A 27,314-nucleotide genomic window follows, 5' to 3' on the forward strand; every position below is an offset into this window, starting at 1 on the left:
GTAGGTTGTGTAGCCTGGCTCGAGAGTCTTGGCACCCTCTCTGACAGGTCCTGTTTCAACATCCTGGTTTCTTTCCCCGCGACCACGCTTCGAGCCTGGTATGTCAAGTTCCACGCTGGCGCCGAACGGGAGAATCGCGATGTGCCACAGGGGTGATGTCGTTTGACTGCCAACCAAACAGCCGACCCCCCTGCCAGTTGAACCGCAGACATGCAACATGCCGCCTTGACCTGAGTTGTTTTCTTCGCGCCCTCGTGTTTCTCCATCACTCCATACCGCCTGCCATTGCCTGGGTACTTTCGAAGGGCCAAGTGATTGGCTCCGAGCCGCTCTATCCGGGCCTCTGGTTCGATCTGCACACTGGCTGCACGACTTCGGCACGAAACGGCCGTGTAAGTGAGCCTACACATCACGGAGGACATGAAACTCTAATTTGGGAGCTAGGGACTCACTAGATCCTGAAATGGGGAATGTCACTGCAACATAGAATAGGCACACCAACCCCTCAGACCAGCGCCTAAAGTTCCTGGAGCATGAAGCTATCATGGGGATAAGTAGCCGCGACCGGCCGCCTCCCCTTGTTGTTGGCCCCTACCACTGGTCTCTCATTCAGATGGTTGCCGCTGGTGTGTGATCTGTGAATAGCGTCATTCCTTCCTTTTCACTCTTTTTTTTTTTCGCTTCTTGACCTGCTTGCTGGGCAGGCATTCATTCTTTTTTAGACCTTCAGTACCCCTTGATCACACATTCTCTTTCGTGCTTCTCCTTTTACGCCATGTTCTCTACCCTACTTTCACTGCTGGCCTTGGGTACCCTTGCTAGAGGGACACCTTTCCGTGTTCGGGCCGTTGATTCGTTAAACGAAGAAGCCACCGCGGAGGCTCATCAGCGCGATGATGGTGCTACACGCGCCTTCTCAGACGTTCAGATCAAGGTGCGAGTCCAACGAACGTGGCAGTTGACCCTAAATTAACCGATGGGATTGTAGACATCCGACGGGAAATGCCTTTTTGTTGACAAGCTTTCTGGCGACTTCCGCGCCAACCTGACTCCAGTTCAGGTCGCCGATTGCGGGTCGACTGACGGCCAGGGCTGGGACGTTATCACAGCAGGAAAGCATGTCAAGGGTGATAATGTTATGCTCATTGTCAGCACCTTGACCCAAGCCTGCTTCAATTTTGATCCCCGCCGGCCTGTGGGTAACCAGGTTTTGCTCTTTTCGTGTGGCGGCCGGGCTGCTGGTGGTAAGTGGACCTTTAAGAGCGTTTTCGAGTTCGGCTCGCTAATGTCTTTCTAGAAGGAGAGGTGACAGACTCGCAGCTCTTCGCCTTTGATGGCGGCGCTGGCCCTCTTTCTCTTCAGCCTCAGAACCAGGTAGGGTCTTGTCTCGTTGTCAAAGGCAAGGCTATTGACATCGTCGGGTGCAACGATGGCGATGGCGGCCAATCCTTCACTTTTGGTGACGCTGCAGGAGGAAACAACAACAACGGTAGCAACAGCGGCAACAACAACGGTAGCAACAACGGCAACAACAACGGCAACAACAACGGCAACAACAACGGCAACAACAACGGCAACAACAACGGCAACAACAACGGCAACAACAACGGCAACAACAACGGCAACAACAACGGCAACAACAACGGCAACAACAACGGCAACAACAACGGCAACAACAACGGCAACAACAACGGCAATAACAACAACGGTGGCAACGGCAACGGTGGCAATGGGGTGCAGTCATCCTCGACCTGCACAACGTCCACCCGGACAGTGACTGCTACTCCAACCCAGGCCGAGGGAAACACGGGAGCCCAAACGACAACAGCTGTCCCTGAAGCAGGCGGCGGCGGCGGCGCGGCCGGGGATATTCCCACGGCGAACCCCACGGAACCGGTACCGGTGTCCGGGGCTGGCGGTACCTTGCAGCCGACAGCGGCGGCGGAGTCACACCAACGAGACGAGACAGCCAAACGAGCTTTCAGCGGTGTGTCGATCCGCGCTCCGGATGGCCGATGTCTTTTTATCGACCCGACCGCAGGCGACTTCCGGCAGAATTTGATCCCCGTGTCGCTGGTGGACTGTACTGGGTCGCCTAACGAAAAGTGGGATGTCATCACTGAGGGCAAGCACAACACGCCGAACGCTGATCGGCCTGCCGCTCTTATTGTGAGCGCATTGGTAGGTCATAGTAGGGCTGCTTGATGAGGCGATAGTGTGGCTAATTTCATATCTTCGTAGACCCAGGGCTGCATCAGCTTTGATGGGAGAAGGCGAGAAGGCGATACAGTCACCCTGTTCTCCTGCGGCGGCCGCGCCGATGGCGGTATGTATTCATTATTCATGAGACTGTTTGCGTATGTTATACTAACGGCCTTATAATAGATGGAGCAACCGATGGCAACCAGCTGATTCCATTCATCGGCCAGACCAGCTTTCCATTTGCTCCCGGGAACGAGAACGGCAAGACTTGTATTCTTCCTGGAACCGATAGGCTCGAGTCAGGACCGTGTCCCGATGATGGCTCCCAGTTATTTTCCATCTTTGAGTAAACGGAACTCGGCATTGATCCATGTTGTTGGACCACTCGCCCGACTGTGCTACTTGGTTTCAGGGGTTAAGGGGGGAAATGTGTTAAGTCGTGGGGCAGCTCTTGGCCTTTATGGTTGTATTGTATTCAATTCTCTGACGCCGGCGCCATACCGGGGGTCTTCCATTCTTGTAGGATTTCGTGGAGCATTCTTCGCACCTTACCCAGATTGTTCTACCTTTGTCGTTCTATTTTTGTGAAACACTGACTGCCCGTTCCTTGAACCTTGTGAAAGTCGTTCATCAATGGGCGAAGGCCGACCAACGGTTCCATGCGGGGGAAACTTGCCCCGCTCTCGCCAGGGCCCCTGCTTAGGATCTCCGGGGCCTCGGAGCTGCTGACATCATGCCGAAATTTTGCTTGCCGCAAAAACCGCTCGGCAAACCTCAACGGACGGAGCTGTCATCCGAACTCACCAGTGACGGAGGCACCGTAAAGTCTGGCGGTAACGGACACCATCAATTCTGGCCCCCGTATGCCGCGATTACGTTGCGCCAACGCGCCCTCGACGGCAACTCTTTTCATCCAGCTCAGCATGCGCCGACAGGCCGTGTCGTGTGGGCTTCCGATCCTGGATGTCCTGCTACCCGTGTCATCCCAGGCAGCCCGCGCCCCCTTCACCCGGGCCCATCACGTTGCGTCAACGGGAAGAATAACCGACGCGCATCGCCATGAACCCTCCTCTGCCGCAGTCTGCAGACCAGGGAGAGGCGGAACACCACGCAGCACGCTACCGAAGGCCCGGGCAACCCCACTTCGCCTGCTCTCACGTCCTTTCAGCACCTCCTCCTCGTGGCGCGCAACTCATGCCATCTTCAATCCGCAAGTCGACGACGATGGGAAGGATATGGTGTTGGAAATCACCCAGCGCGCAGCAAAGGTACTTCACGCCCAACCCCCCCTCACCCCATCCCTGCTTGCCTCCTGGCGCTGACTGACGCATCGCCCTCAGCGCCTCTCCGAGATCATGGCTAAAGACTCGAACCCCAACCTCGCCCTTCGAATCCAAGTCGAGAGTGGCGGCTGCCACGGATTTCAATATCTCATGAAACTCGTGACACTGCCCCCGGCACTCCCTACTCAAGATTCGCCTCGCCCCAGTACAGACGATGACTCGACCGGCATTCACGAAGACGATACCATCTTTACATATACCTCTGACGGCAGCTCCTCTCCAGGAGATTTGACAGCACCCAAGATCATCCTTGACTTTCCCTCGCTGGAGCTATTGAAGGGTAGCAAGGTTGACTTCACTATGGAACTCATTGGGTCTCAATTTAAGATTGTTGACAACCCTCTCGCGACGAGTAGCTGCGGGTGCGGCACAAGTTTTGATATCAAAATATGACATAGCCACATCATATTTAAGCCCGGCTGAGGCGCGACCGACCGACAGGAATGCAACGTTGTACACTACAATATAGACACGGAGGGGAAACGAGGCACTTGCATGTTATGTCATGGTGCTGACAACACTGTATGTAAATTCGGCCCCGTCCTGGCCAACGGCAGTAGACTAGCACGGAAATCTCGAGGGGCGAATCAGATGTGGTGCGCAAGAACGACATCGTGTTATATTCATTCCCTGTGAGCCATCCTGGCTGTCACGTTAAACGCCGAGCACCCATGCCACCTATGACCGAGACGAAAACCGCAAACTACCCAAGCCGCCTTTTTAGTTCATTTGCCGGATGAGGGCGTTGATGTGCTCCTCCCGGTTGCCAAGGTCACCGCCCTCAATGAAGTGCTTGAACTTGCGGGTGCGGAAGCCGCCGTTAGGGTTGCTCAGCTTGAAGGGCCACAAGAAGTTGGAGGCCTGCTTGAAGTTGGGGCCGACGGTCATGATCTCGTGGATCAGGTCCTCCATGCAGATGATGCCGTACTTGCCAAGGTTCTCCTCAATGATTGCGTTGTCGGTGAGGGGGATGCGCTGGCCGTTGATCTTGCCGTATCCGCGCTTGTAGATGAGCTCCTTGACGCTCTTGAGGTTGGGGTAGCCGTAGGCAACCCACGGCTCAACAACCTTGATCATCTCGGCGGTGGCCTTGGTGATGCGAATGAAGACGCCGTTGTTGATTTGGAGGAGGCGGAGAAGCTGAAGGATCTTGCGCGGCTTGGGCGCGATCTTGTTGATACTGGAATTGGGTTAGCGACTCGAGCGGGGAATACAAGCGAGGATGCGCTCTTACCCCTTGATGCGGACGACGAAGATCAGCTTGGCCTCAGCGGGGACGTAGAAGGAACCATCCTGCTTGGCAACCCGGTTCAGGCGGATCTTCTCGCGCTCAGCATCGCGGTACTCCTTGACGTACTTCTCAGCACGCTTGAAGATAACGCCACGCTTCTCCTTGTTGGCCTATGAACCATGTCAGCAACGTTCTGCTTCATGGTCACATTCGTGTTGCAAAAAGTCTTCCAGAGAGTTCGATCAGACCCGAAAGATGGTTAAGTTTAGCAACAGCATTGACCTTGGTCTAGTCGCTAGTTGTGTTGTGCATCACATCGTTCTCTGGAAGTTGCAAGGCGAGGAGAAACCAACCTTCTTCTGCTTGTCCTGCTCGGCAGTGCGCTCGGCGCGCGCCTTCTCTTGCGACTTGCGCTTCTTCAGGAGGGTCTCGGGGACGAGAACATCGTTCTGAGTCGGGACGGACCTGCGCGTTTAGATTAGTACGTAGTCCGACATACCGCGGTATGTGGTAGAGCGCCGGTGGAGAATTGCTGCTTAAGCGCGACATTCTCTCGTGGCTGACTCGATTGCCAAACGTTGACTGATGGGAAGCTCTACGGCAAGGGCGCCGTTACGGCAGCTCCGAAGCCTCGAGTCAAGTACCATCTCGCAACACACCTTGAGTAGTACCCAAGAGGTTCTGCTCGCATTGGAGACCAAGTCCTTTGGCCAAGACGCAGGGTCTGGTCATCGGCTGGCACCATGCGGCACTGAATTCAAGGGAGAAGGTAGAACCTTCAGCCCCAACACCCCGCGACACATCTCTCAATATGCAAGCCGAATCGAGTTCAAGCCTGGAGTAAAGAGGGAGAATCGCGGGAGGGATCGAGCTGGAGCGATGCCCGGTTCAAAGCTTTGAAGCCGGGAAAAGCATCCAGTGAGAGGACCACGCCAATCTGCAGAATCTCGTCAAGTGACACACGACGATACCATTCAAACAATCAAGGAAATGAGTCGGGGTGAGGCATACGTGGGAGCCATCTTTGCGGATTGTCGACCTCTGCGGCGTTGCTGAGGTTGTCGTCTGCTCGGTTCACGATCGAGGAAAAGAAAATTCGCTTGGTGGGCACCAGAAAAACCTTGAGGTAGTCGCGAAAAGTGGGGTCAAGGTACGGAGATACTTAGGGCTTGAGCACAATCGCCAAAATTCCCCCCTTCTGCTGCCCCTCACCGCCAACCTTAGTCGGGCATTCTTCTCGCACCCATCAAAATTCCGATCTGAAGTGGAACATTTGCAGCGACAACCACCACCACAGCCCAAACAACCAGATCACGAAGAATGGCGCCCCCTAAGAGAGCCGCGCGTCCCGCGCAAGAGAACATTTCCCTGGGCCCCCAGGTTCGGGAAGGCGAGCTCGTTTTTGGCGGTGGGTAACTCCTCTTTATATTTATGATCGTCGCAATCCGCTAACAGACTTTGTTCACAGTTGCCCGCATCTTCGCCAGCTTCGTAAGCCGCAGTCTCCGGGACGAGTTCATTCGAGGCCACTACTAACTGTGCTATAAGAACGACACCTTCGTCCACGTCACCGATCTCAGGTTCGTATACCACTGAACACCGGCCCTTACACGCGCGGATCAGGACTTGGTTGCGACGCCCTGTCCTGTATCAGTTCTCGAGGCTAATGTATCCGGTGTTTTTAGCGGACGTGAAACGATCTGCCGTGTCACTGGTGGTATGAAGGTCAAGGCCGACCGTGACGAGTCGTCTCCCTACGCTGCTATGTTGGCTGCCCAGGACGTCGCGGCCCGCTGCAAGGAACTCGGTATCACTGCGCTCCACATCAAGATCCGTGCCACCGGTGGTATGTTTGGCTTAATCCAATTTACATGGCGATGGTTGCTGATATCTGTTTTTAAAGGTAACGGTACCAAGACCCCTGGTCCTGGTGCCCAGTCCGCTCTCCGCGCTCTGGCTCGTGCCGGCATGAAAATCGGCCGGATCGAGGACGTCACTCCGACGCCCTCCGACTCGACCCGCCGCAAGGGTGGTCGCCGTGGTCGCCGTCTCTGATTTATCAGAGTGTGGTTGTTGCCCTTCTGGGAGGAATTCGGTTCTCGTTTGGGTTTGTGCTGTGGTTTTAAGTACGAGGGGAACGGCATGATATTGCCTGGTCTCCACATCCTGGCCTTTACCACATCTTGCTCATTGCACACCTGCAGCAGTGCAAATAAAAATCAAGACGGAGCTACAAAGGTAGCCCGCAACAACGCTGCCTTGCGTTGAGGTCACCAGCAGCTCCGAGATATCGGTCCTTTCCGGAAAACAATCATGACCGCGTCACCTGTTTCTTGCCAGCCTTTTATGCTTACCATCCCATCTTTTGAACCGCTATGTCCCGAGGTCGGCAGTCTCTGCTTGCCATTAGCGAGAAGTGATGGGTTGCTCGTGGCCAGATCCGTTTTCCCCCATGTGATGTTCGAACGCTCACAGCACGCGAACAATTGTGACCCGCAAGATTTAATTTATGCTTATTCCCCCTTAACGGTGAGGATTTCCTGGAACCGGTACCCAGTCCGGGGGTATGGATATGGCGGGCGGCGGTGTGGACTGCATATTTGCTCACATTACTTAGAATATCTTGATGAATGATGGTAACAAAATAAAGCTTCACCAACCGATGAGATATCGCCCTTTGCCATGAATTTGTTTTGTGACAAATTATGTTTTTTATTCGTTTCGTTATGTTGTTGAACCGATGAAAATACGTTTGGAGGCAAGAATCCTGAGTAGTAAAACGGTCGTCCAAAATAGCCAGAAGACTGTGCGCAAGGAGGAGTGTTCATGAGTTTGTCTGTGTTTCTCTGGTCTACCGTGGCACGCAGCATTAACGCACCGAGGGCCAATTTTTGATACGGAACATGCCCAAATCCTAATGCAATCGCAAATGAAAGTCATGCAGCCTTCGTCCAGAGCCTAACCACGCACCGCAGCACCCAGGGCGCCGCCTGTAAACTGTGTACCACCGGCCTGCCGTTGAGCATTGCCACCAGCCCTTGCACCTCCCCTGCCACCCCGCTGCCCGCCGCCCCTCTGGCCGCCTTGCCTACCATCTTTCCTGCTGAAGGCATTCGCTGACCCTTGGGTTCTAACCTCGAGGGTACGTTCGTTTGTCTCAATCAGCGCGCTTGCCTTGTCCGAGAGCGCCAGAGCCAAGCTCTGCAGGCGGCTGAGCTCCACGCCCTTGCGGAAGATGACCGTCTTGGTGACCTGGTCCAGAGCAGCGGCGAGTTCCTCGTGGCTGATCATCTTGCTGACCACAGCAGAAACCTTTACCGAATCGAGCTCGAACATCGTGCTCAATGTCTCAATGGCCAAAGTATCGTAGAATGGGGCGTACGTGAAGAGGTATGTCCGCAGACCCTCCTCCTGGATTTGTTTGGCAAGCATCGCCTTGATTTCTTCTGCGCTCGGCATGAGATCCCAGATCTTGATGCTGTGGATGAAGTGGGTAGCCTTCTTCCATTCGCCGGCGGCAAGGGCTTTGGATGCCTGCATGACGTGATCGCGAGTGTTTTCCGGCGGACCCGTGAAGATTTGCCGCTCGTGGTACTCAAGCATCCGGCGGTACGTCTTGCTGATGACGCGCTTCTTGATATCCGGCGAAGAGCCAATTTGCGCCAAGAGAGGGATCTCGAGGAGCATGCTGCACGTCAGGTAAACGCACTCAAGAAGCTCGAGGTTAATGTGCATATGGAAAGGTAGCTGCCTTTGCTTCTCAAGGCGCTCTTGTTCCGGGGTCACCTGGTTGTACCGCTGCATCATCACGCCTTGAGCAAGAAGCTCTTTTTGACGCCCACTGCCGCAGATATCCTGCAACGTGTTTTGAGCGTCGTACACTAGCCCTCTCCGGAATGCGCAGAGGCCGACCTGGACGAGTGTGCGGTTGTACAAAATCTGGGTGGCGACATCGAAGTTCGCGATGCTCTCTTGCAAGTGAGAGGTGAGCATCATGTCGCGAGCTTTATAATACTCGTCGTGCAAAGCCAAGAAATAAATCTGGCAAAGCATAGCGCGGGCACGAATAATGCCTTCGCTGTTGTCGAACAAATAATTGCACAGGGTGTGCATCAGTTTGCCGGCATCACCCGACGCGCCACGAGGGGTGATTGCAGAATCGACACCGCTCGAAACTTGTTTCCAGGCGTTCTCCTCCAGGATCTTAACAACTTGAGCGGGCTATAACACGTTAGTAAGGGGTGCATAAGCAAAACGGGAGATGGGTTGGCTCAGCCACATACCTTGAAGTAGACATGGTCCAGGCGCCGCTGGATGATCCGGTTCAGGCTCTCTTGGGGAATTTCCAGTGACGCATCCTTCCGGATAGTCTCGTAGTAGAGCAAGCCTTGGAGGATGATGTTGTAAAGGGACGCCTCGTCTGTCAGCCTCTCGATGTATTCCGAGGTGTGAGGGTCGATGCTTTGCAGCGACCGAGTGAGCTCGTCATCTAGGCGCTCAATGTACGACACCACACTGCCGGGAACCTTGATGTACTTGCCGTCGGGCCCCAGAACGGGGGTCTTGTCGTCGTCTTCCCATTCCTCCGCACCCTCGATCACAACGTGGTCCTTGTGCGTCTCGAGGAGCGTGAGCAACGCAGCCAGTTCCCTTTCTGCAGCCTTCCAATGGTCCAGAGGCATCGAGGTTGTCGTACCAGAGCCGAGATCGAACCGAGCCGAAACAAGCGTTTGCAGAACCCGAATCTTGAGATAAGGGGTCTCAGCGACCTTGTTAAGCTCCTCCATAATCTTGATCTGTTCCCCACGGTCTGTGTTCTTCCTGCCCCTTGACTCGACGATCGCGCGAAGGTGCTTCTGGATGCTCTCGGGGGAGAAAGGAATCGCCTTTCCGCGTTTGTCGACTCTGGCGAAACCTTTATCCTCGTCCTCCGCCGCTTCCTCGGGAGCGAGTGCCTCCTGAAATCGAACCTTGGTCTTTGGCGCCGGAACCTCTTCCTCGTCTGATTCCATAAAGTCATCGCTGTCTTTCCTGAACGCATCGATCTGGGCTTGGTAGTCTTTGTTGTTCTTCTTGATACGTTGCTTGACCGCATTGAGACCACGGGCATTGGTGGCATTCAGCTTCTTGTTCTTGGGTGTAACCTTCTGCTTCGCGAGCGTCTCGTTCAAGAAATCTTCCAATTCGGCGATACACTTAATGTATGACTTCGGGGCTTTGCCGCCATCTTGGAGCTTAACGACCTGTCGATTAAGTTTATCGAACTCTGAATCTCGTTAGCGAGGGGCCCTAGAGAAACTAAAATCCACATACCATTTGCAATGGAACCCCAGTCATCGATTTTCTGGCGGTTTTGAATGGTGGTGATCGTAGCCTCTAGCTCGTCGAACCGCTTGTCCTTGGCACTCTTGACTTTGGTGGCGCCTTCCTCATCACTGCCCTCGCTGTCTGACGATGCCTGGTCGACAAGGAAACGGGACAAGCCCGTCTTTTTCGGGCCCTCATCCTCGTCGCTGGACTCCTCCTCGTCCTCCTCCTCAGAGGATTCCTGCTGGTCTTGGTCCTCCTCCTCCTCCTCCTCGGAGGTGGAGTACAGCTCCTCCTCGTCGGAGCTGCTCTCGGACGAGCTGTCGTCGCCGCCGCGGAAGAATCGGGACATGGCGAAAATTAATTCTTAGTGCGCACGGGGTCTAGTGGGTAATCGATGATGTCGGTCGCGAGACGCCGTGGCGTTGTGCTGGCGAGACAAGGAGCGGAAACCGAGTAGAGGGGTTGATAATATTTTCAGTGGATGGTGGTTTTTTGGTGGGGCGATTTGGGGCTGGGCGGGTGGAAAACGCAGAAGTCGAGACCCACCAATTTTCCGCCTCCACTTTTGCCACCACAATGGCAGTGTTCAGGGTCAAAGTAGCAGCACTATAACGTACAGGCCTTTCTGGGTAGATCAGTTTGCACAGGAGACCAGAAAGGGAGGGTTCCCGATTAAAGGCAAACAATGCCGAGTCATTTTGGGTGACTCATTTCTGCGCCACAGAAGTCAGCTGATATCTCACGTGAAGTGTAAATTACCGTAAACAAATACATTACAATACCGCTGTATTTTGGGTTGCGGAATGTTGTTATGTATTTATCGAGGTGATCAGTTAATCGAAACTCTGCCAGGCTGCGCGCCAGCATCTTCGCGCCACCTGCTTCGCGAGAGCTCTTCCAGATTTTTTGTATCTGAGCATCGGCCAAGTTTTGGCTTCATCGCATCAACACCCCACAACACGCGACCACTATCTCAATCTGTTAGGGGATTGTCGTTGCGTTTAACTTTTCCATGGATTCATCCTCCAAATCCATTTCTTATTGACACCCGAACCGCCGCCGAGAGCGCAGCCGCATCGAGTACTCTTCGGCGCGTCAAGGGAATCCCCTTCGGCGTTGAAGCTCATCCGAGTAGTAGTGGGTCAACGATCTCGAGATGTCTTCGTTTCCGCCGCCGCCGCCTCCCCCAGGCTGGGGCCCTCCGCCTCCGCCTCCAACCCCTCCTCCGCCAGGGCCACCATCATCGCTCCCCCCCCCTCCCGCTATCCCAGCGCCGCCGCCGCCAGGGTACCGTCCCCCGACCGATCCTCAGATTGCCAAATTTGCACAAAAGAAGAAGGAATGGCTTCGCATGCAGCGAAATCGGTTTGGCGAGAAGAGGAAGGGAGGATTCGTGGAGACGCAAAAGGCCGACATGCCGCCAGAACACCTGCGGAAGATCGTCAAAGACATCGGTGACGTCTCCCAAAAGAAGTACACGAGCGACAAACGCAGCTACCTTGGCGCCTTAAAGTTCATGCCACATGCGGTCATGAAGCTGCTGGAGAACATGCCCATGCCTTGGGAATCGGCCCGCGAGGTTAAAGTCTTGTACCATGTCAACGGATGCTTGACCCTCGTCAACGAGACGCCTCGCGTCATCGAACCCGTCTTCTTTGCACAGTGGGCCACCATGTGGAGTACCATGCGGAAGGAAAAGAGAGACCGGAGGCTATTCAAACGCATGCGATTTCCGCCATTTGACGACGAAGAGCCCCCGTTGTCCTGGTCGGAGAATATTGAGGATGTCGAGCCGCTGGAGCCTATTCAGATGGACCTTCACGAGGAAGAAGAAGAAGCCGTTTACGAATGGTTTTACGACCACCAACCACTCCTCGACACATCGCACGTGAATGGGCCGAGCTACAAGAGATGGAATCTCACGCTACCGCAGATGGCCAATCTGTACCGTCTGAGTCTGCCGTTGGTGTCCGATGTCGTCGACCAAAACTACTTCTACCTCTTTGAGTTGAAGAGCTTTCTGACGGGGAAAGCACTGAACGTCGCGCTGCCAGGTGGTCCTCGCTTTGAGCCGCTTTATAAGGACATCGACCCCAACGACGAAGACTTTGGCGAGTTCAATGCGATGGACCGCATCATCTTCCGGAACCCAATTCGAACGGAGTGCCGTGTTTCTTATCCGTATCTGTACAACGCGCTGCCGCGGAGTGTGCACCTCTCCTGGCATTCTCACCCTCAGGTCGTCTACCACAAACCCGAAGACCCCGACCTCCCTGCGTTCTACTTTGACACCAACATCAACCCGATCTCGTCCCGCGCAGTTGCGCCGAAGAACATCACTGTGAGCCATGAGGATGAGCTATTTGGGCAGGGCAACGTCGAGGAGCCGGAGGACGAGGCCTTTGAGCTCCCCCCGGCGGTTGAGCCTTTCTTCGCGGACGATGAACTTTCCACCGACGATACGGCGTCCGCGATTGAGCTATGGTGGGCGCCTTTCCCTTTTGACCGTCGGTCTGGACGCATGGTGCGAGCCCAAGATGTACCGCTCATCAAACACTGGTACCTGGAGCATTGCCCTCCCAAGCAGCCTGTCAAAGTGCGAGTCTCGTACCAGAAGCTCCTCAAGACCTACGTGCTCAATGAGCTGCACAAAAAGAGGCCCAAGTCATTGCAGAAGCAGAATCTGCTCAAAACGCTCAAGCAGACAAAGTTTTTCCAGCAAACGACGATTGACTGGGTCGAAGCTGGACTCCAGGTCTGCCGTCAGGGTTTCAACATGCTCAATCTGTTGATTCATCGCAAGAATCTTACATACCTCCATCTTGACTACAACTTCAACCTCAAGCCTGTCAAAACATTGACGACCAAGGAGCGGAAGAAGTCACGCTTTGGAAACGCGTTCCACCTAATGCGCGAGATCCTGCGTCTGACGAAGCTTATCGTGGATGCTCAGGTGCAATACCGGCTTGGGAATATCGACGCTTTTCAGCTTGCTGATGGTATCCTGTACGCTTTCAACCATGTTGGGCAACTGACGGGTATGTATCGGTACAAATACAAGCTCATGCACCAGATCCGCTCGTGCAAGGACATCAAGCATTTGATCTACTACCGGTTTAACACCGATTCCGTCGGCAAGGGCCCGGGTTGCGGCTTCTGGGCGCCGTCGTGGAGGGTCTGGTTGTTCTTCATGCGGGGCATCATCCCGCTGCTCGAGCGTTGGCTCGGCAATCTTCTCTCGCGTCAATTCGAGGGTCGTCACAGCAAGGGAGTCGCCAAGACTGTCACGAAGCAACGTGTCGAGTCACACTTCGACTTGGAACTGCGTGCCTCGGTGATGGCCGACTTGATGGACATGATGCCGGAAGGGATCAAACAGAACAAGGTCAACACGGTCCTTCAACATCTTTCGGAAGCCTGGAGGTGCTGGAAGAGCAACATCCCCTGGAAGGTTCCTGGTCTGCCTGCCGCCATTGAGAACATCATCCTGAGATACGTCAAATCGAAGGCAGATTGGTGGATTTCGGTTGCCCATTACAACCGGGAACGCATCCGAAGAGGCGCTACCGTCGATAAGACTGTGGCCAAAAAGAATGTTGGGCGTCTTACCCGCCTGTGGCTGAAAGCCGAGCAGGAGAGGCAACATAACCACATGAAGGACGGTCCGTACGTTTCTTCAGAGGAAGCTGTCGCCATTTACACCACCACTGTTCATTGGCTTGAGTCGCGGAAGTTCTCGCCCATCCCTTTCCCAAGCGTCTCGTACAAGCATGACACCAAAATCCTCATCCTAGCCCTCGAGCGGCTGCGCGAAGCCTATTCTACTAAGGGCAGACTGAACCAGAGCCAGCGTGAGGAGCTTGCCTTAATCGAGCAGGCCTACGACAGTCCCGGGACCACCTTGGAGCGGATCAAACGCTTCCTGCTCACGCAGCGGGCTTTCAAGGAGGTCGGCATCGATATGAACGACAACTACAGCACCATCAATCCTGTTTACGACATCGAGCCCATCGAGAAGATCAGCGATGCGTATCTTGACCAATACCTTTGGTATCAGGCCGATCAGCGCCATCTCTTCCCCGCGTGGATCAAACCTTCCGACTCTGAAGTCCCCCCTCTTCTGGTCTACAAGTGGGCGCAGGGCATCAACAACCTTGACAAAGTCTGGGAAACGGCGAATGGCGAGTGCAATGTTATGATCGAGACGCAGCTATCCAAGGTCTATGAGAAGATCGAGCTGACGTTGCTCAACTCGCTGTTGCGTTTGATCATGGACCACAACTTGGCCGACTACATCACTGCCAAAAACAACGTCACATTGACCTACAAGGACATGAGCCATGTCAACAGCTACGGCATGATCCGCGGCCTTCAGTTTTCAGCCTTTGTTTTCCAGTACTACGGCCTGATTCTCGATCTTTTACTTCTTGGTCCCCAGCGAGCGAGCGAGATTGCGGGCCCTCCGCAGAGCCCCAACGACTTCCTCCAGTTCCAAGATCGCGAGACTGAAACCAGACACCCCATCCGGCTCTACACCAGATACATTGACAAGATCTGGGTGTGCCTGCGCTTCACGGCTGATGAGTCGAGGGACCTTATCCAACGATTCCTTACGGAACAGCCCGACCCCAACTTCGAGAACGTCATCGGCTATAAAAGCAAGAAGTGTTGGCCTAGGGACTCGCGAATGCGGCTGATGAGACATGACGTGAATCTTGGGAGGGCCGTTTTCTGGGACCTCAAAAACCGGCTCCCAAGGTCAGTCACGACGGTTGAGTGGGAAGACACATTTGCTAGTGTCTACAGCAAAGACAACCCAAACCTCTTGTTCTCCATGTGTGGCTTCGAGGTGCGCATTCTGCCCAAGATTCGCAATCAGAATGACGAATTTCCGGTCAAGGACAGCGTCTGGTCGCTTGTGGATAACACAACCAAGGAACGGACAGCACACGCGTTCCTCCAAGTGACCGAGGAGGACATCCAGAAGTTCAACAATCGCATTCGCCAGATTCTGATGTCGTCCGGCTCCACAACCTTCACCAAGATTGCGAACAAGTGGAACACTGCCCTGATCGCCTTGTTCACATACTACCGCGAGGCGGCGGTCTCGACAGTCAACCTGCTTGATACCATTGTCAAGTGCGAGACCAAGATTCAAACTCGGGTCAAGATCGGCCTGAACTCAAAAATGCCGTCGCGTTTCCCCCCGGCCGTGTTCTACACACCAAAGGAACTCGGTGGTCTTGGCATGATCTCCGGCTCTCATATCCTGATTCCGGCAAGTGACAAGCGATGGTACAAACAAACCGATGTCGGTGTCACGCATTACCGTGCGGGCATGTCTCATGACGAGGAGACGTTGATTCCCAACATCTTCCGGTACATCATCCCATGGGAGGCCGAGTTCATCGATTCCCAGCGGGTGTGGACAGAATATTCTCAGAAGCGCCTCGAGGCAAACCAGCAGAATCGGAGGCTCACCCTGGAAGACCTAGAGGATAGTTGGGATCGCGGTTTGCCTCGTATCAACACTTTGTTCCAGAAAGATCGCAGCACGCTGAGCTTCGACAAGGGTTTCCGCACCCGGGCGGAGTTCAAAATCTACCAGCTTATGAAAAGCAATCCATTTTGGTGGACGAGCCAGAGGCACGATGGCAAGTTGTGGAATCTGAACGCCTACCGCACCGATGTCATCCAGGCCCTGGGTGGTGTCGAAACCATTCTAGAGCACACGCTCTTCAAAGCGACGGGCTTCCCGTCCTGGGAAGGGCTTTTCTGGGAGAGAGCCTCGGGTTTTGAACAGGTCAGTTATGATTTCTTTCATTTACCCCCATTTTCGATTTCAGTGCCTTTTTCACCTTCAATATCCGCGGGAATAGCCTCACATTGGCGAAGTATCACTAACGTTTGCTTCTTGTCGTAGTCCATGCAATTCAAAAAGCTGACCAACGCCCAACGGTCTGGTTTGAACCAAATTCCCAACCGACGCTTCACCCTCTGGTGGTCCCCGACCATCAACAGAGCAAACGTGTACGTTGGTTTCCAAGTGCAGCTTGATCTTACCGGCATCTTCCTGCACGGCAAGATCCCGACGCTGAAGATTTCTCTCATCCAAATCTTCCGCGCCCATTTGTGGCAGAAGATTCACGAATCTGTTGTCATGGATCTCTGCCAAGTCTTTGACCAGGAGCTGGAGGCTCTGAGCATCGAGTCGGTGCAAAAGGAAACTATTCACCCTAGAAAGTCCTACAAGATGAACAGCTCCTGCGCGGATATCCAGCTATTCGCAAGCCATAAGTGGAATGTTACTCGGCCATCGCTGCTCTTCGATAACAAGGACGCGATCGAAGCAACCACGACGAGCAAATTCTGGATTGATGTGCAGCTTCGCTACGGTGATTACGACTCTCACGACATCGAGAGATATGTCAGAGCGAAGTATCTGGATTACACCACCGACAGCATGAGTCTGTACCCGTCTCCGACTGGTTTGATGATCGGGATTGATCTTGCGTACAATCTCTATTCGGCCTATGGACAGTACTTCCCTGGCTTGAAGACCTTGGTCCAGCAGGCTATGGGAAAGATCATGAAGGCAAACCCCGCGCTCTACGTACTGCGTGAGCGCATCCGCAAGGGTTTGCAGCTTTATGCGTCTGAGAGCAATCAGGAGTTTTTGAATTCCCAGAATTACTCCGAACTGTTCAGCAACCAGACACAGCTGTTCATCGACGACACCAATGTGTACCGTGTCACAATCCATAAGACCTTCGAGGGCAATTTGACGACAAAGCCGATCAACGGGGCCATCTTCATCTTCAACCCCCGAACCGGCCAGCTCTTCCTCAAGATCATCCACACCAGCGTCTGGGCCGGACAGAAGCGTCTTGGCCAACTTGCCAAGTGGAAGACAGCCGAAGAAGTCGCAGCGTTGATCCGGTCACTCCCAGTCGAAGAGCAGCCGAAGCAGCTCATCGTCACGCGAAAGGGGTTGCTTGATCCCCTCGAGGTTAACCTTTTGGATTTCCCCAACATCTCTATCCGTGCTTCTGAGCTGCAGCTGCCTTTCCAGGCCGCCATGAAGGTTGAGAAATTGGGAGACATGATTCTGCGCGCCACTGAGCCCCAGATGGTGCTCTTCAACCTTTATGACGAGTGGCTCAAGAGCATCTCGTCTTACACGGCGTTCTCTCGCTTGATTCTCATCTTGAGAGCCTTGCATGTCAACCAGGACAAGACGAAGCTCATACTCCGGCCAGACAAGACCGTGATTACGCAAGATCATCACATTTGGCCGTCTCTCTCGGACGACGACTGGATTAAGGTCGAAATGCAGCTTCGGGACCTGATCCTCAACGACTACGGAAAGAAGAACAATGTGAACGTGTCGAGTTTGACCACCAGCGAAGTGCGAGACATCATTTTGGGTATGGAGATTTCAGCGCCGTCTCTTCAGAGACAGCAAGCTGCCGAAATCGAGAAGCAGCAACAAGAGCAGCAGCAGCTCACAGCGGTCACAACCAAGACCCAGAACGTCCACGGCGAGGAGATCATCGTCACGACGACGTCACAATTCGAGCAGCAGACATTTGCCTCCAAGACAGAGTGGCGCACTCGGGCCATCGCCACCTCCAATCTACGCACGAGAGCCAACAACATGTATGTGGCTCCCGTGGACAGCGACGTGGACGAGATCACGTACGTTATGCCCAAGAACATCCTCAAAAAGTTCATCACCATTGCGGATCTCCGGGTGCAGGTGGCTGGCTATCTCTACGGGTCCTCCCCGGCCGACAATGACCAAGTCAAAGAGATCAAGTGCATCGTCATGGTCCCCCAGATCGGTGGGCTGCGTAACGTGCAACTCCCGCAGCATCTACCTCAACATGAACTACTAAAAGACATGGAGCCCCTCGGCATCATCCACACCATGTCTGGCAATGAACTCCCGTACATGTCTGCGATGGACGTCACCAGCCATGCCAGACTGGTCGATGCCCACGCCACATGGAACGAACAAAACACACTTACGGTTGCCGTGTCGTTTACCCCGGGCAGCGTGTCGCTTTCCGCCTGGGCTCTCACCCCTCAAGGCTACAAATGGGGCGCGGAGAACAAGGACGTCGGCAGTGATCAACCCCAGGGTTTCTCGACGGCGATGGGCGAGAGGCGCCAGGTCCTGCTCAGCGACAAGTTCAGGGGCTTCTTCCTGGTCCCTGACTCGGGCAAGTGGAACTACAGCTTCATGGGCAGCGCATTCGGTGGGCTGGAGAAGAAGGCTATCCATGTGAAGCTGGACACTCCCATGCCATTCTACAGCGACCAACACCGCCCCATCCACTTTTCCAGCTTCAACGAGTTGGAGGATATCTGGGTTGACAGGCAGGATAACTTTGCCTAGATGCGCTAATGGGCAGGGTAAAGGTCTGTGGTTGATAGAAGTGGGCCTGGGAAACTGGGAAACGCCGAGGCGGCGGGGCATGATATACACGGAAGTGGGCGGGTAGCACCAAGCCGTGAGCGTCGCGTGGTGGTGCGATCTCAGATTGTTTGATCGGCTCTCCAGGAGTCCGGTCGGCGGTCCCAATTGCGATGCAAGAGGGAAAACGACGGATTTGTGTTGCATTTTTCTTTCCGGGGTGGCGGGGCGGGAGGCGTTTTTGTATGAGCAGTTGGGACAGCAGGGTGTATTTCTAGTAAAAAGGCAAGCTGTAACACCTCCGTCTATACATAGTAGTCGAGGATGAAATTAATGATCAGATTTTGAAGCTAGGTCGTGTGCCCCAGCGGTTGTTGTGACGGCCGACTCCCCCTGCCTGAAGACATTTTCATGATGTGTGCGGCTCTCAAACAGCCGAGTGATGTGCTCGCATCTTGCGGGACGGGGACGATCGCACACCGGAATAACCAACGAGGTTGGAACCGAGCCAGAGGTGGGCATCCTGTCAGGGCTGATTCAGCTTTCGCTTCTAATGTTCGCAAGAGATTGCGTTCAATGCGTTCATGCATTGAAGATCACGATAGTTTCCCGTTCGGGGGAAGTTGGGGAAAGGACTGTGAGCTTGGTGTGGGATGTCGTTGCACTGCTCCGAAGTATGCATGACGCTACGGGCATCTCGTGGGGCTGTCAGTCCGCAGGGGCCTGTGAAATTTCGTAAAAGCTTCGAAAGTTCGATTCTGTTTTCCATGCATTGCCATCGACCTTCTGATGCGCATGCCAAGGCACCACCCCTTGCAGGGAAAATTTCCGAGCAACATCTTGCCGTAAGTTCAGCTACCTACTCAGAAAGAAAAGACGGTACAGCCCTTTAATATACGTGAGTCGTAAACACTCTTGGGTCACCTCTGTGTCCGAGTATCAACAAGGCTGCGGCTATCAGTGAAGAGCCAAGATAGCGTCATCGATCGATGGGCGACTAGCATCCATGGGTCGTTTCCCAGCCGTCTGTCACAGGGGCCGGGGTGGCGGATAACCTCTCCAGCTCCGGAGCTTTGGCCGGCCGTTCCCAAGCAGACAGGCCCTAGGATCAGATGCCGGGGCTGTCGCGTTCGGGTTGTCCCCCTTTCGGAGCGCTGCAATGGCCTTGGCGCAGCGGCCACTCCGATCTGGGGAAAGGACTCCACCGCCGTCCTGGCCGAGTCAAACCCGATGTTGATCAGGAGCTAGGCCGAGCTCCGGAGAAGCGTAGGAAACTCTGCGGGTAGGCAGGGGAATCAAGGGATAGATTTCTGTCGTGCGCTCAGCGGTTCTCCCACTCTTAGCTGCTGTAACAAGTCACTCAATAAGAGGGAACTTATTGTATCCCGGGTCCTCCTCTCCTCAACTGAGCGTCGGCTCGGTCCGCCAACCACGAAATTGAAGATGCGGAGACGTTCCCGTCGATGGATGGCGTCTTCGATCGACCCACGCTCCTTCCATGGCTGCGATTGCGAACCCTAATTGCAGGGGCCGCGAGCTAGGTACGAAGCGGGACCTGATGTGGGTCTTGTGCGGATGATCAGAGACATGTCTCGGAAGGAGCCTTGCATCGTGACGACTTGTCTTCTCCGTGGCAGTCGTCGGCGTCGAAGGCACCTCAGTCCTTCTCTATTTCCTGCGTGCCGAGCGATTGACTCAACTTCCAACTCTAGATTCACCTATCTTCGCTTCCCCCTAACAACCAAACAAGCAACACCCAAACTCGGGATCGATGCCCGCATTCACATTCCTCGCCCTTGTTCAAACACTCCTGACGTCTGCGCTCAACCCGGGATCGCGGCGTTCCCGTCATCAGCCCTAGGCAGAAGGTCTATGTATGCATGTTACCTGGAGCTTCTAGAAGGCCGAGATGACATCAATTTCGTCGTGTTGCGGAAGCATAAAACTGCTTTTAATTGCAAGGTTTGAATGAAACGCTTTTTCTTCATGCGCTCGGCCACCGCCTCCATCGCCTGACGCGCCGTCGCGTTCTTCCGCAGACCCTGGTCGCCAAGCATCGCCCACTCCGGGGTCATTACCACTCTCTTGCCGGCGTTGATTCCCACAATGGGTGGGATGACCAACTTCGCCATGTCCTGCGTTTGTGGGCATTTACAAGCAAGGGATGCTCTCGTTCGTTTCTCGGTGTCCACGCTCCTAGCTAACTTGGCCAGCGACGGAGCCTCCCCCGCAGCATTGAGAAGCAATTTTGGAGCCCCCGAGACCAAGCCTCTTCGAGCCACGATGCCATGATGCCACTCCCTCCATTGATAGCCCACGGGTTTGCTACCTTCTCCATTACCCAGCCTACCACGTAGAGTGGGCAAGGAAGGTGGGTTTGCACTGTTGACCCCCCTCCCCCCCAGATCGGCCACACCCCAACTTTGGACGCCCAAAAGTTGCTTTATTCACCGCCAATGCCTTTTCCCAGGCAGTGCCAGCTGTTGGGAAGAAGTTTCCTGGCCTGTGGTGTGGGTTGCATTTGACTGCCCACGCGATAACTGGCGTTCCTGATCTCGCCATGGGTTAGCCTGGTACATTGCTTGTTACTGTCCCCTGTTCGGCAATCTGGCAGCTAATCAAGTCCTACTCTTCCCGTTGCCCTATGGCGAGCCAGGGCAACGATCTCGTTTCGTCCTTGATATAGGGCACCCCGGCTCTGTTATAGCTTCTTTCGGACACAACGGTGAAAACTCGCCCAGTTACCTGTCGCCCACCCAGATCATCCCTACCACACAACAGGCTCAGCGTCTGTCCCGCACACCATCCCGCGTCAACAGCGAGTGCATCGTGCCCCCGCAGGGGTTCTCCCAAGCCCTCACGGGGTCGCGCCGCCTAAGTTTGTGGCCCCCCCCGATGCCGTTCAGTCTGTATGTACCAGCCAGTTCTAGTCACTGTGATGCCGAGATGTATTTGCCCCAGTTCAGCCCAGTCGTCCCACTGATCCTCCATGCCTGGCCTGTAAGAGGATAATAACGGCGAGCTGCCGTTACCAAGCTTAGCCGCGAGGGAAGTGCCGCGGCTGCATTTGATGGGCCGGGCGTTGGTGGCAACCCCCAGAATTTTGGTTGCCGTCATGCCCTCTTTCCAGCTGCATGGTAAGAGCTTGTTTCACAATATATTCCCCATTTGGCTGGCCGTTTTGTATCCTTCCATGCGTTTTCTAGGTCATGATTGTCTTGGAGCCGTCCAGTCTGCCCTGGCCCGGCCTCCTCCTCCTTTCGGTTAATCCACCGGGGTTTTTCAGATTTGATGGATTTCCTCCTCCATCGACCCCCCCCCCCCCCCCCCCCTGGGCTCATGGCCCCCTACCCTGTTGCATCATTGCTAGGGCTGGGCCCCTGTTTCTATATCCGGCTGCCAGGCCATGGCATAAGATCCTCAAATTATGCTACCGTCATCGTTGGTCAAGGCACTTGAGTTCCGCCACTACTCAGGAACGATCTTTTTTAGTCGCACGCTTGGCAATCACTCATGTGCTTGATGTGGAGTGATGCAAAGGGTATTAAACCTACTCCCACCCCCAGGCCCTGGGAATCCAACTCTTGTCGTTTTGTTCAATGGTACTAATATCAGACGGTATAATACCATCAATATATGCTTGCTGCTGGCTGCCCTGAACTCCAAATTCTTGCCCGCACTTGTATGAAGCAAACAGCAAAGCAGCGGTGGACTAAGGCGTCCGCGGAAAACGACCGTCCTGAGCTTGCTCACCGAGTCCAGACACCATACATGACAACGACAGCGAAGTTCACAAGAGCACGCATGCCATCAACAAAAGTAATGCGTTGCTAAGGGGGCGCGCCTACTTTACGATCGCTATCCGCACAGTTGCCGCAGGCCAAACTCTTACTTCGCAGCACACAAGACCTCCGCTGCAGCACACCGCTGCCCCCCACCATATTCCCCCGGGATCTGCCTCTTCGACGCCACATGCTCTCTGTTTTGCCCCAGGCACCGTCCGCTTTCCAACGCAGATCACCGACAGCACACCAGCCGACGAGACTTCGCGAAATACAGTCTTTTAGGCCTCCCAAATCCGGGCCAACTACCGGTATCTCTGCCGAAGTAGCCCCACGGGGCTCGCCCTCCACAAATTATTTCCATTCAGAGTCCGGCGACCAGCCAGAGCGGCTCGCTCTGGCGGAACCCATGTGTCGGAGGCACGCTGGCGGGCAACTACCGAGTAGGACCGGATTACAATGTCGACTACGCGCCGCAAGAGCCGCATCCGGGGGAGCAGACCCAGGCTCCGCACCCATATGATGCACACCACCATCGAGCCTCACTCCAGCATGCCGGGCCGTCCTCCCTACACGACCCCCCTCCCCACCCGTCGCATCACGGTTTGCCCCAACACTACACCGCCCACCACCCCCACCCGATCCTCACCGATCCGAGTCACCTTGCTGGGCACCCGTCGGCCCGGCATATGGGACATCCGGGGCCGCCGCATTTCGGCGCCGGCCCTTCGCCCCATACTGCTGTGGCGCCCCTCTATCCATCTTTAACTCCGACACACGGCCACACTGCGGGAGTGAAACGGCCACGACCCGATGATCTCGACCTCTCCGTCCCTGGCATGCCTGACCTCGAACACAGCGATCTAGAGTCGATGCAGCAGACACCCATGGGCGCCGCTTACGGACAGGCGTCCGCCCCACCGACACATCACCACCATCGACTACCAGACACCGGGCCGCCCAACAAGCTCATGCGACGGGACGGGGACAGCAGTGGCGGAGGAGCCCCAAGCATGGTGGGCCAGGTTGGAATGCCAGCACCTGCCCCACGGCCGAGAGGGCCGAAACTGAAATTTACACCAGAGGATGACCAGCTCCTGGTTGATCTCAAGGAGAACAAGAATTTAACCTGGAAACAAATTGCCGACTTTTTCCCCGGAAGATCGAGCGGGACGCTCCAAGTGCGCTACTGTACAAAGCTCAAAGCCAAGACGACGCAGTGGACAGACGAGACGGTCAGTGTGCCTTTCCAGAAAGGACTCCGTGAGCAACAAACGGAGGTGCCAGTGACTGACACTTAGCCAAAACCACAGGACCAAAAACTCAGAACTGCACTCCAGGATTACGAAAACGAAAAGTGGCGCATAATCGCCAACAAGGTCGGCACGGGTTTTACACCGGCAGCTTGTCGCGAACGGGCGGCACAGTTGCCGGGTGAAAACTTATAGCAGTCAGTGTCTCCGCCAGGGGCTTCGGCTCCTGGGGCAGGGGACACCACTCTTTACCCATCACAACTTCCGTGACGAAATACACACAACAACTCTCAACAACTCTCGAATCATGGACACCGGAAACTTTCACAGCTGACACAAAAATCTTGCCACGCCCACGCCCTGAGGTCACAGTTTCCGGCATGCGATGCCGGAACACCCAGCAGCGGCAAGATCGGCAGTCAAAATAATCGACATAATCAGGTCCATCGATCTTCCGAAATCCCACATGTACTTCATTCAGTACAATAATATTCGGCATTTACAACATTTGTTTTAGCGAGGCGCATGGTGGCTGGCCGCGGCCCGAGGCACGGTTGCGATTCGGCTTCGATCACTTCCCCCGTCTATCCTCCACTCCTTCTTTCTTTTATAGTCTCGTGTCCTTAACATTACCCTTGGTTTATTTTCTTACATGCGATTTCCCCCGGCCAATCGGCGGTGCGTTGGGTTTGGATTTACTTCTAAGAGGCGGACTTTAATGTTGGAGATACCCAGAAACCGCCAAAGACACCTACCTACCTGTCTCGATATTTCCCTATGTTAATTTTTTTTTCTTTTCCCATACAGCATTGGTTTCCAAGGCATTAGAAAGAGCTTGGTGGGAGAGACGATGCATATGATAACCGGCCCACCACCGGAGTATACGGCCGAGTGATGATGACGACCTAGATTGTTAACCTCCATGGAAGGCATAGTACTGGGGTTGGAGGGTTCTTGGATAAACATGGACTGGACGATCATCAAGGGCGGAAGGGTGTGCGATTTGGCTTGGTCAGGGCTTGTCTGTGATAAAGTCGGCTGCGGTGCTGCGACGATGCATCAAGCCCGATACAGGAGGAATGGTTTCTAATGCGCTTTTTGCTTGATCCAGTTCCCACGACGCTGGGTGCTGTGATCCTGTTTGTTTGTTCTTCTTTTTTATCAGACCATTTAATGTTTAGCTACCTGGGCGGGCCCTCACCAAAAAATTGAAATTTCCACCGCTCTCTTCCCTTTTGCGATTCTCGATGAATTTGTTGTCGCTGCTCCAAATGGGACAGCTCGCTTGAAAGTGACATGGGCTTCGCTTCATCCCATGTCGATTTCGATGTCGATCCTCCAGATGACCCCGGCAGTGTAACGGTTTTCGCCAAGACCCAAGTACCCAGTCTCGGATACCTGCCACAATTGACAGCGCACCAGCGATGGTCTTCTCGCATTGCTGCTGCCTGTCCGGTTTGTGTTGCACTTTCCAAAAACCATCGCGGTACCTTTACGGAAGTAGCCGACAACTCTAAAACCTGACTTGGCGGCCGGAACTCGGTGATTTGCAGTCAAAGAACATGGAACCGATGAAGACCATTGAACCAAGGCGTGCCGTTGGCCCGTTGCAAGCTCGTCATTAGCGTCGCCAAGCCTAAACGCTAGGGACACAAGGTACCTTCGCACTGCGATCACAGTGCGTAATCGAGAGATAGCGCGATCCGAGACGGTACACAGTATATGCTCAGTAAATATTACGGTACACATACACCGTGCTCCGAACGATGAACTGTGTCATCACTGTGGGATGAAACATGCTGGCGCCTTCGAGGAAAAGAATACACCTGAACCGCCGCATGACGCGCTAAATGGATTCGATGGACCTGAAACACTTCGACAGAAAAAGCCCTGTGTTCGAACCCTTCTTGGACGTTCTGCATCCAGGGCTCTTTCCAGATTGAGAGTTCGAAACAGCTGGAGCATGGGTCAAGTCCTCCTTTCAGGCAAACAATTGCCCCGCTGCAGGTTGAGCCCCAGTCTCCCCACTTGCCCTGCCGAAACCCCAGAGCCCGCGCTTGCCGTCCCAGCCCCTGCCCTGACAGGGTGGTTGGTGACCGCTCACCAAACCCCAACCTCCGGTCGACAAGAACGCAATGTCCAGACAAGCTCTCGCAAAGCTGAAGACATGGAAGAAAGCCGGAAAATATGCGGGCCCCCACCTCTCGGCAAAGAGGTCCCCGCCAGAAGGGCATACTCCTAGCCACGGCGTCGAAGGGACGGACGTACTTAGTTTTTATCACTCCCAGATTTGCATTGGATGGCCAGGTCAAGCGAAGCTCAAGGCAACGTCGGGTTACATCCGCCTCAATCGCGGCAACCTCCTCGCATCACGGCTGTGACGCCGATCTCTTTCCGGCAAGTCAGCGTTTGCTGCAAGGCCCTATTTGACGCGGTTATTGACGGTACCGATACTCCTGTCAAATGCGTGGGAGATGTGAGCGGCTTCGGCTACCGCCTCCTCCGCTATCCACAACCAGAACAACAACCTCCTTGGCCCGGCCTAATCCGAGTTTAGCAGGTTACTCCCTCAGAACTAGGGGCGCGGCAAGCAGATTTTGGTGGGAGCGCGCTATTGTCCAATCCCAGCCTCGTCCGGAGCTGTGGCCGAGGCGTCGAAACACGGGAGCAGACTGCATCCACAGTCCATATGCTCAAGCGAGTCACGGGCTGCCCAACATTGCGACCACAAACGGGCAGCTACCCAATCGGAGATTAGGGCCACAATGTCTGGATTCATGCTCGCATGCAGGGAAGATTTGGTAATCTGATCTACTTGTTCTCGCTAGAAGTGCCGATTTGACGTTGATGCCGATGCTGATGCGTCAGGCTACTCACTGGTTCAACTTAGGCTGCTATACGGGAGAATTCTGGCCCATACACTTGCTGTTGGGAGCTCCCTGATGAAGAAGGTGCTCCAGTCTCGTTTAAATTGGAACCTCTGGCCACCGGGCCACTCCAGCGGGGTAACTAGTGGGACTTGTATTCTCGGGGCCAGAATCAGAGCCTGCGCGGACTGCATGTCTTCTCGCGACTGGATGTTGACCCAACTACCGCAGGGCACGAAAAATCGACCCGGGTCTCCGTCAATGCAAGATCAGTGTGAGGCTGCCATAACACAGCACCAAAGGCCTGAATTCTGGTTCAGCGGCACTGGCTAAGCGCTGGCAAAGCCCCCGGGTCTTGCGTTGGCCATGATGGTTAACCACAATATTGATCACATATTTTCCATCCGCCGTATTTGAAACAACATCATCACATGGGGTGATTCCCATCTGACGCCCTCCCGAGTCAACCACGGGGTTCTTCCGCCATGGGGACCTCGGTTCTCGACCAGGAGCGGCCAGCTTGACCAGGAAAAATGCGAGCTTCAGGTGACGCCCTGGAAGCCGGAGGATTTGAAAGACGGCTCGCCCAGGCGTTCTGCAAGAGTGGAACGGCTTATTCCTTGGCCTGGGCTATATCACCCATCATAAGACAAATATTTTGGGACCCGCTAAGCCCAGAACAAGCCAGCCACTCCCGATTGGTAGTGGATGGGGGCCTGCGAAGGGAATGCCGAACATCTTGGTCCTGGCGGGATGGACAAAACCTGGACCCCAACACCTCCTGGGCTCGCGGTGGTGTCGCCTTATTCGGGATGCCTCGGATCTGCCTCGGGAAGCATCTCAACTTGCTTTTCATGCCCCGGCTCCAGGGAAAAGTATGAGTTCCCTCAGAGGAGCGGTGAACAAG

General features: G+C 54.6%; 7 protein-coding genes across 7 annotated transcripts; 5 read left to right on the forward strand and 2 right to left on the reverse strand.

Annotated features, from left to right (window-relative positions):
- Window positions 1-599: 599 nt before the first annotated feature.
- Window positions 600-2,837, forward strand: F5144DRAFT_277240 (uncharacterized protein). Its single transcript, XM_066783671.1, has 5 exons — window positions 600-934; window positions 989-1,244; window positions 1,298-2,181; window positions 2,242-2,326; window positions 2,386-2,837. The coding sequence occupies exons 1-5, from the start codon at window positions 776-778 to the stop codon at window positions 2,550-2,552; spliced, it is 1,551 nt and encodes a 516-aa protein (XP_066640967.1). The 5' UTR covers window positions 600-775; the 3' UTR covers window positions 2,553-2,837.
- A 98-nt stretch (window positions 2,838-2,935) lies between these two features.
- On the forward strand, window positions 2,936-3,938 carry F5144DRAFT_593775 (uncharacterized protein; the record flags this gene model as incomplete). The annotated part of the gene is made up of 3 exons (XM_066790501.1): window positions 2,936-2,991; window positions 3,029-3,470; window positions 3,543-3,938. The coding sequence occupies 3 exons, from the start codon at window positions 2,936-2,938 to the stop codon at window positions 3,936-3,938; spliced, it is 894 nt and encodes a 297-aa protein (XP_066640968.1).
- A 327-nt stretch (window positions 3,939-4,265) lies between these two features.
- F5144DRAFT_549010 (60S ribosomal protein uL30) lies at window positions 4,266-5,325 on the reverse strand (the record flags this gene model as incomplete). The annotated part of the gene is made up of 4 exons (XM_066787554.1): window positions 4,266-4,725; window positions 4,780-4,946; window positions 5,130-5,241; window positions 5,276-5,325. 4 exons carry the CDS (start codon window positions 5,323-5,325, stop codon window positions 4,266-4,268), a joined length of 789 nt encoding a protein of 262 aa, XP_066640969.1.
- Window positions 5,326-6,096: 771 nt separating this feature from the next.
- On the forward strand, window positions 6,097-6,831 carry F5144DRAFT_549011 (40S ribosomal protein uS11; the record flags this gene model as incomplete). The annotated part of the gene is made up of 5 exons (XM_066787555.1): window positions 6,097-6,184; window positions 6,245-6,267; window positions 6,325-6,356; window positions 6,462-6,622; window positions 6,680-6,831. 5 exons carry the CDS (start codon window positions 6,097-6,099, stop codon window positions 6,829-6,831), a joined length of 456 nt encoding a protein of 151 aa, XP_066640970.1.
- A 903-nt stretch (window positions 6,832-7,734) lies between these two features.
- Window positions 7,735-10,435, reverse strand: F5144DRAFT_492384 (eukaryotic translation initiation factor 3 subunit C; the record flags this gene model as incomplete). Its single annotated transcript, XM_066785914.1, has 3 exons — window positions 7,735-8,997; window positions 9,060-10,042; window positions 10,090-10,435. 3 exons carry the CDS (start codon window positions 10,433-10,435, stop codon window positions 7,735-7,737), a joined length of 2,592 nt encoding a protein of 863 aa, XP_066640971.1.
- Window positions 10,436-10,991: 556 nt separating this feature from the next.
- On the forward strand, window positions 10,992-18,717 carry F5144DRAFT_277341 (NUC071 domain-containing protein). Its single transcript, XM_066783673.1, has 2 exons — window positions 10,992-15,889; window positions 16,010-18,717. Exons 1-2 carry the CDS (start codon window positions 11,243-11,245, stop codon window positions 18,485-18,487), a joined length of 7,125 nt encoding a protein of 2,374 aa, XP_066640972.1. The 5' UTR covers window positions 10,992-11,242; the 3' UTR covers window positions 18,488-18,717.
- Window positions 18,718-22,893: 4,176 nt separating this feature from the next.
- Window positions 22,894-24,228, forward strand: F5144DRAFT_277402 (uncharacterized protein). The gene is made up of 2 exons (XM_066783674.1): window positions 22,894-23,522; window positions 23,601-24,228. Exons 1-2 carry the CDS (start codon window positions 22,977-22,979, stop codon window positions 23,733-23,735), a joined length of 681 nt encoding a protein of 226 aa, XP_066640973.1. The 5' UTR covers window positions 22,894-22,976; the 3' UTR covers window positions 23,736-24,228.
- The last annotated feature ends 3,086 nt before the right edge of the window (window positions 24,229-27,314 follow it).

The sequence above is a fragment of the Chaetomium tenue genome, assembly GCF_020726465.1.
Source record: "Chaetomium tenue strain MPI-SDFR-AT-0079 chromosome Unknown F5144scaffold_5, whole genome shotgun sequence".
In the NCBI taxonomy this organism is placed as follows: domain Eukaryota; kingdom Fungi; phylum Ascomycota; class Sordariomycetes; order Sordariales; family Chaetomiaceae; genus Chaetomium; species Chaetomium tenue.

Coding starts and splice junctions, on each gene's coding strand:
- F5144DRAFT_277240 (XM_066783671.1), top strand. CDS start 776: ATGTTCTCTACCCTACTTTCACTGCTGGCCTTGGGTACCCTTGCTAGA. Junction 1,245..1,297: donor TGGCGGCCGGGCTGCTGGTG/GTAAGTGGACCT, acceptor ATGTCTTTCTAG/AAGGAGAGGTGACAGACTCG. Junction 2,327..2,385: donor CGGCGGCCGCGCCGATGGCG/GTATGTATTCAT, acceptor GCCTTATAATAG/ATGGAGCAACCGATGGCAAC.
- F5144DRAFT_277341 (XM_066783673.1), top strand. CDS start 11,243: ATGTCTTCGTTTCCGCCGCCGCCGCCTCCCCCAGGCTGGGGCCCTCCG. Junction 15,890..16,009: donor GAGCCTCGGGTTTTGAACAG/GTCAGTTATGAT, acceptor TTCTTGTCGTAG/TCCATGCAATTCAAAAAGCT.
- F5144DRAFT_277402 (XM_066783674.1), top strand. CDS start 22,977: ATGGGACATCCGGGGCCGCCGCATTTCGGCGCCGGCCCTTCGCCCCAT. Junction 23,523..23,600: donor CGCAGTGGACAGACGAGACG/GTCAGTGTGCCT, acceptor CCAAAACCACAG/GACCAAAAACTCAGAACTGC.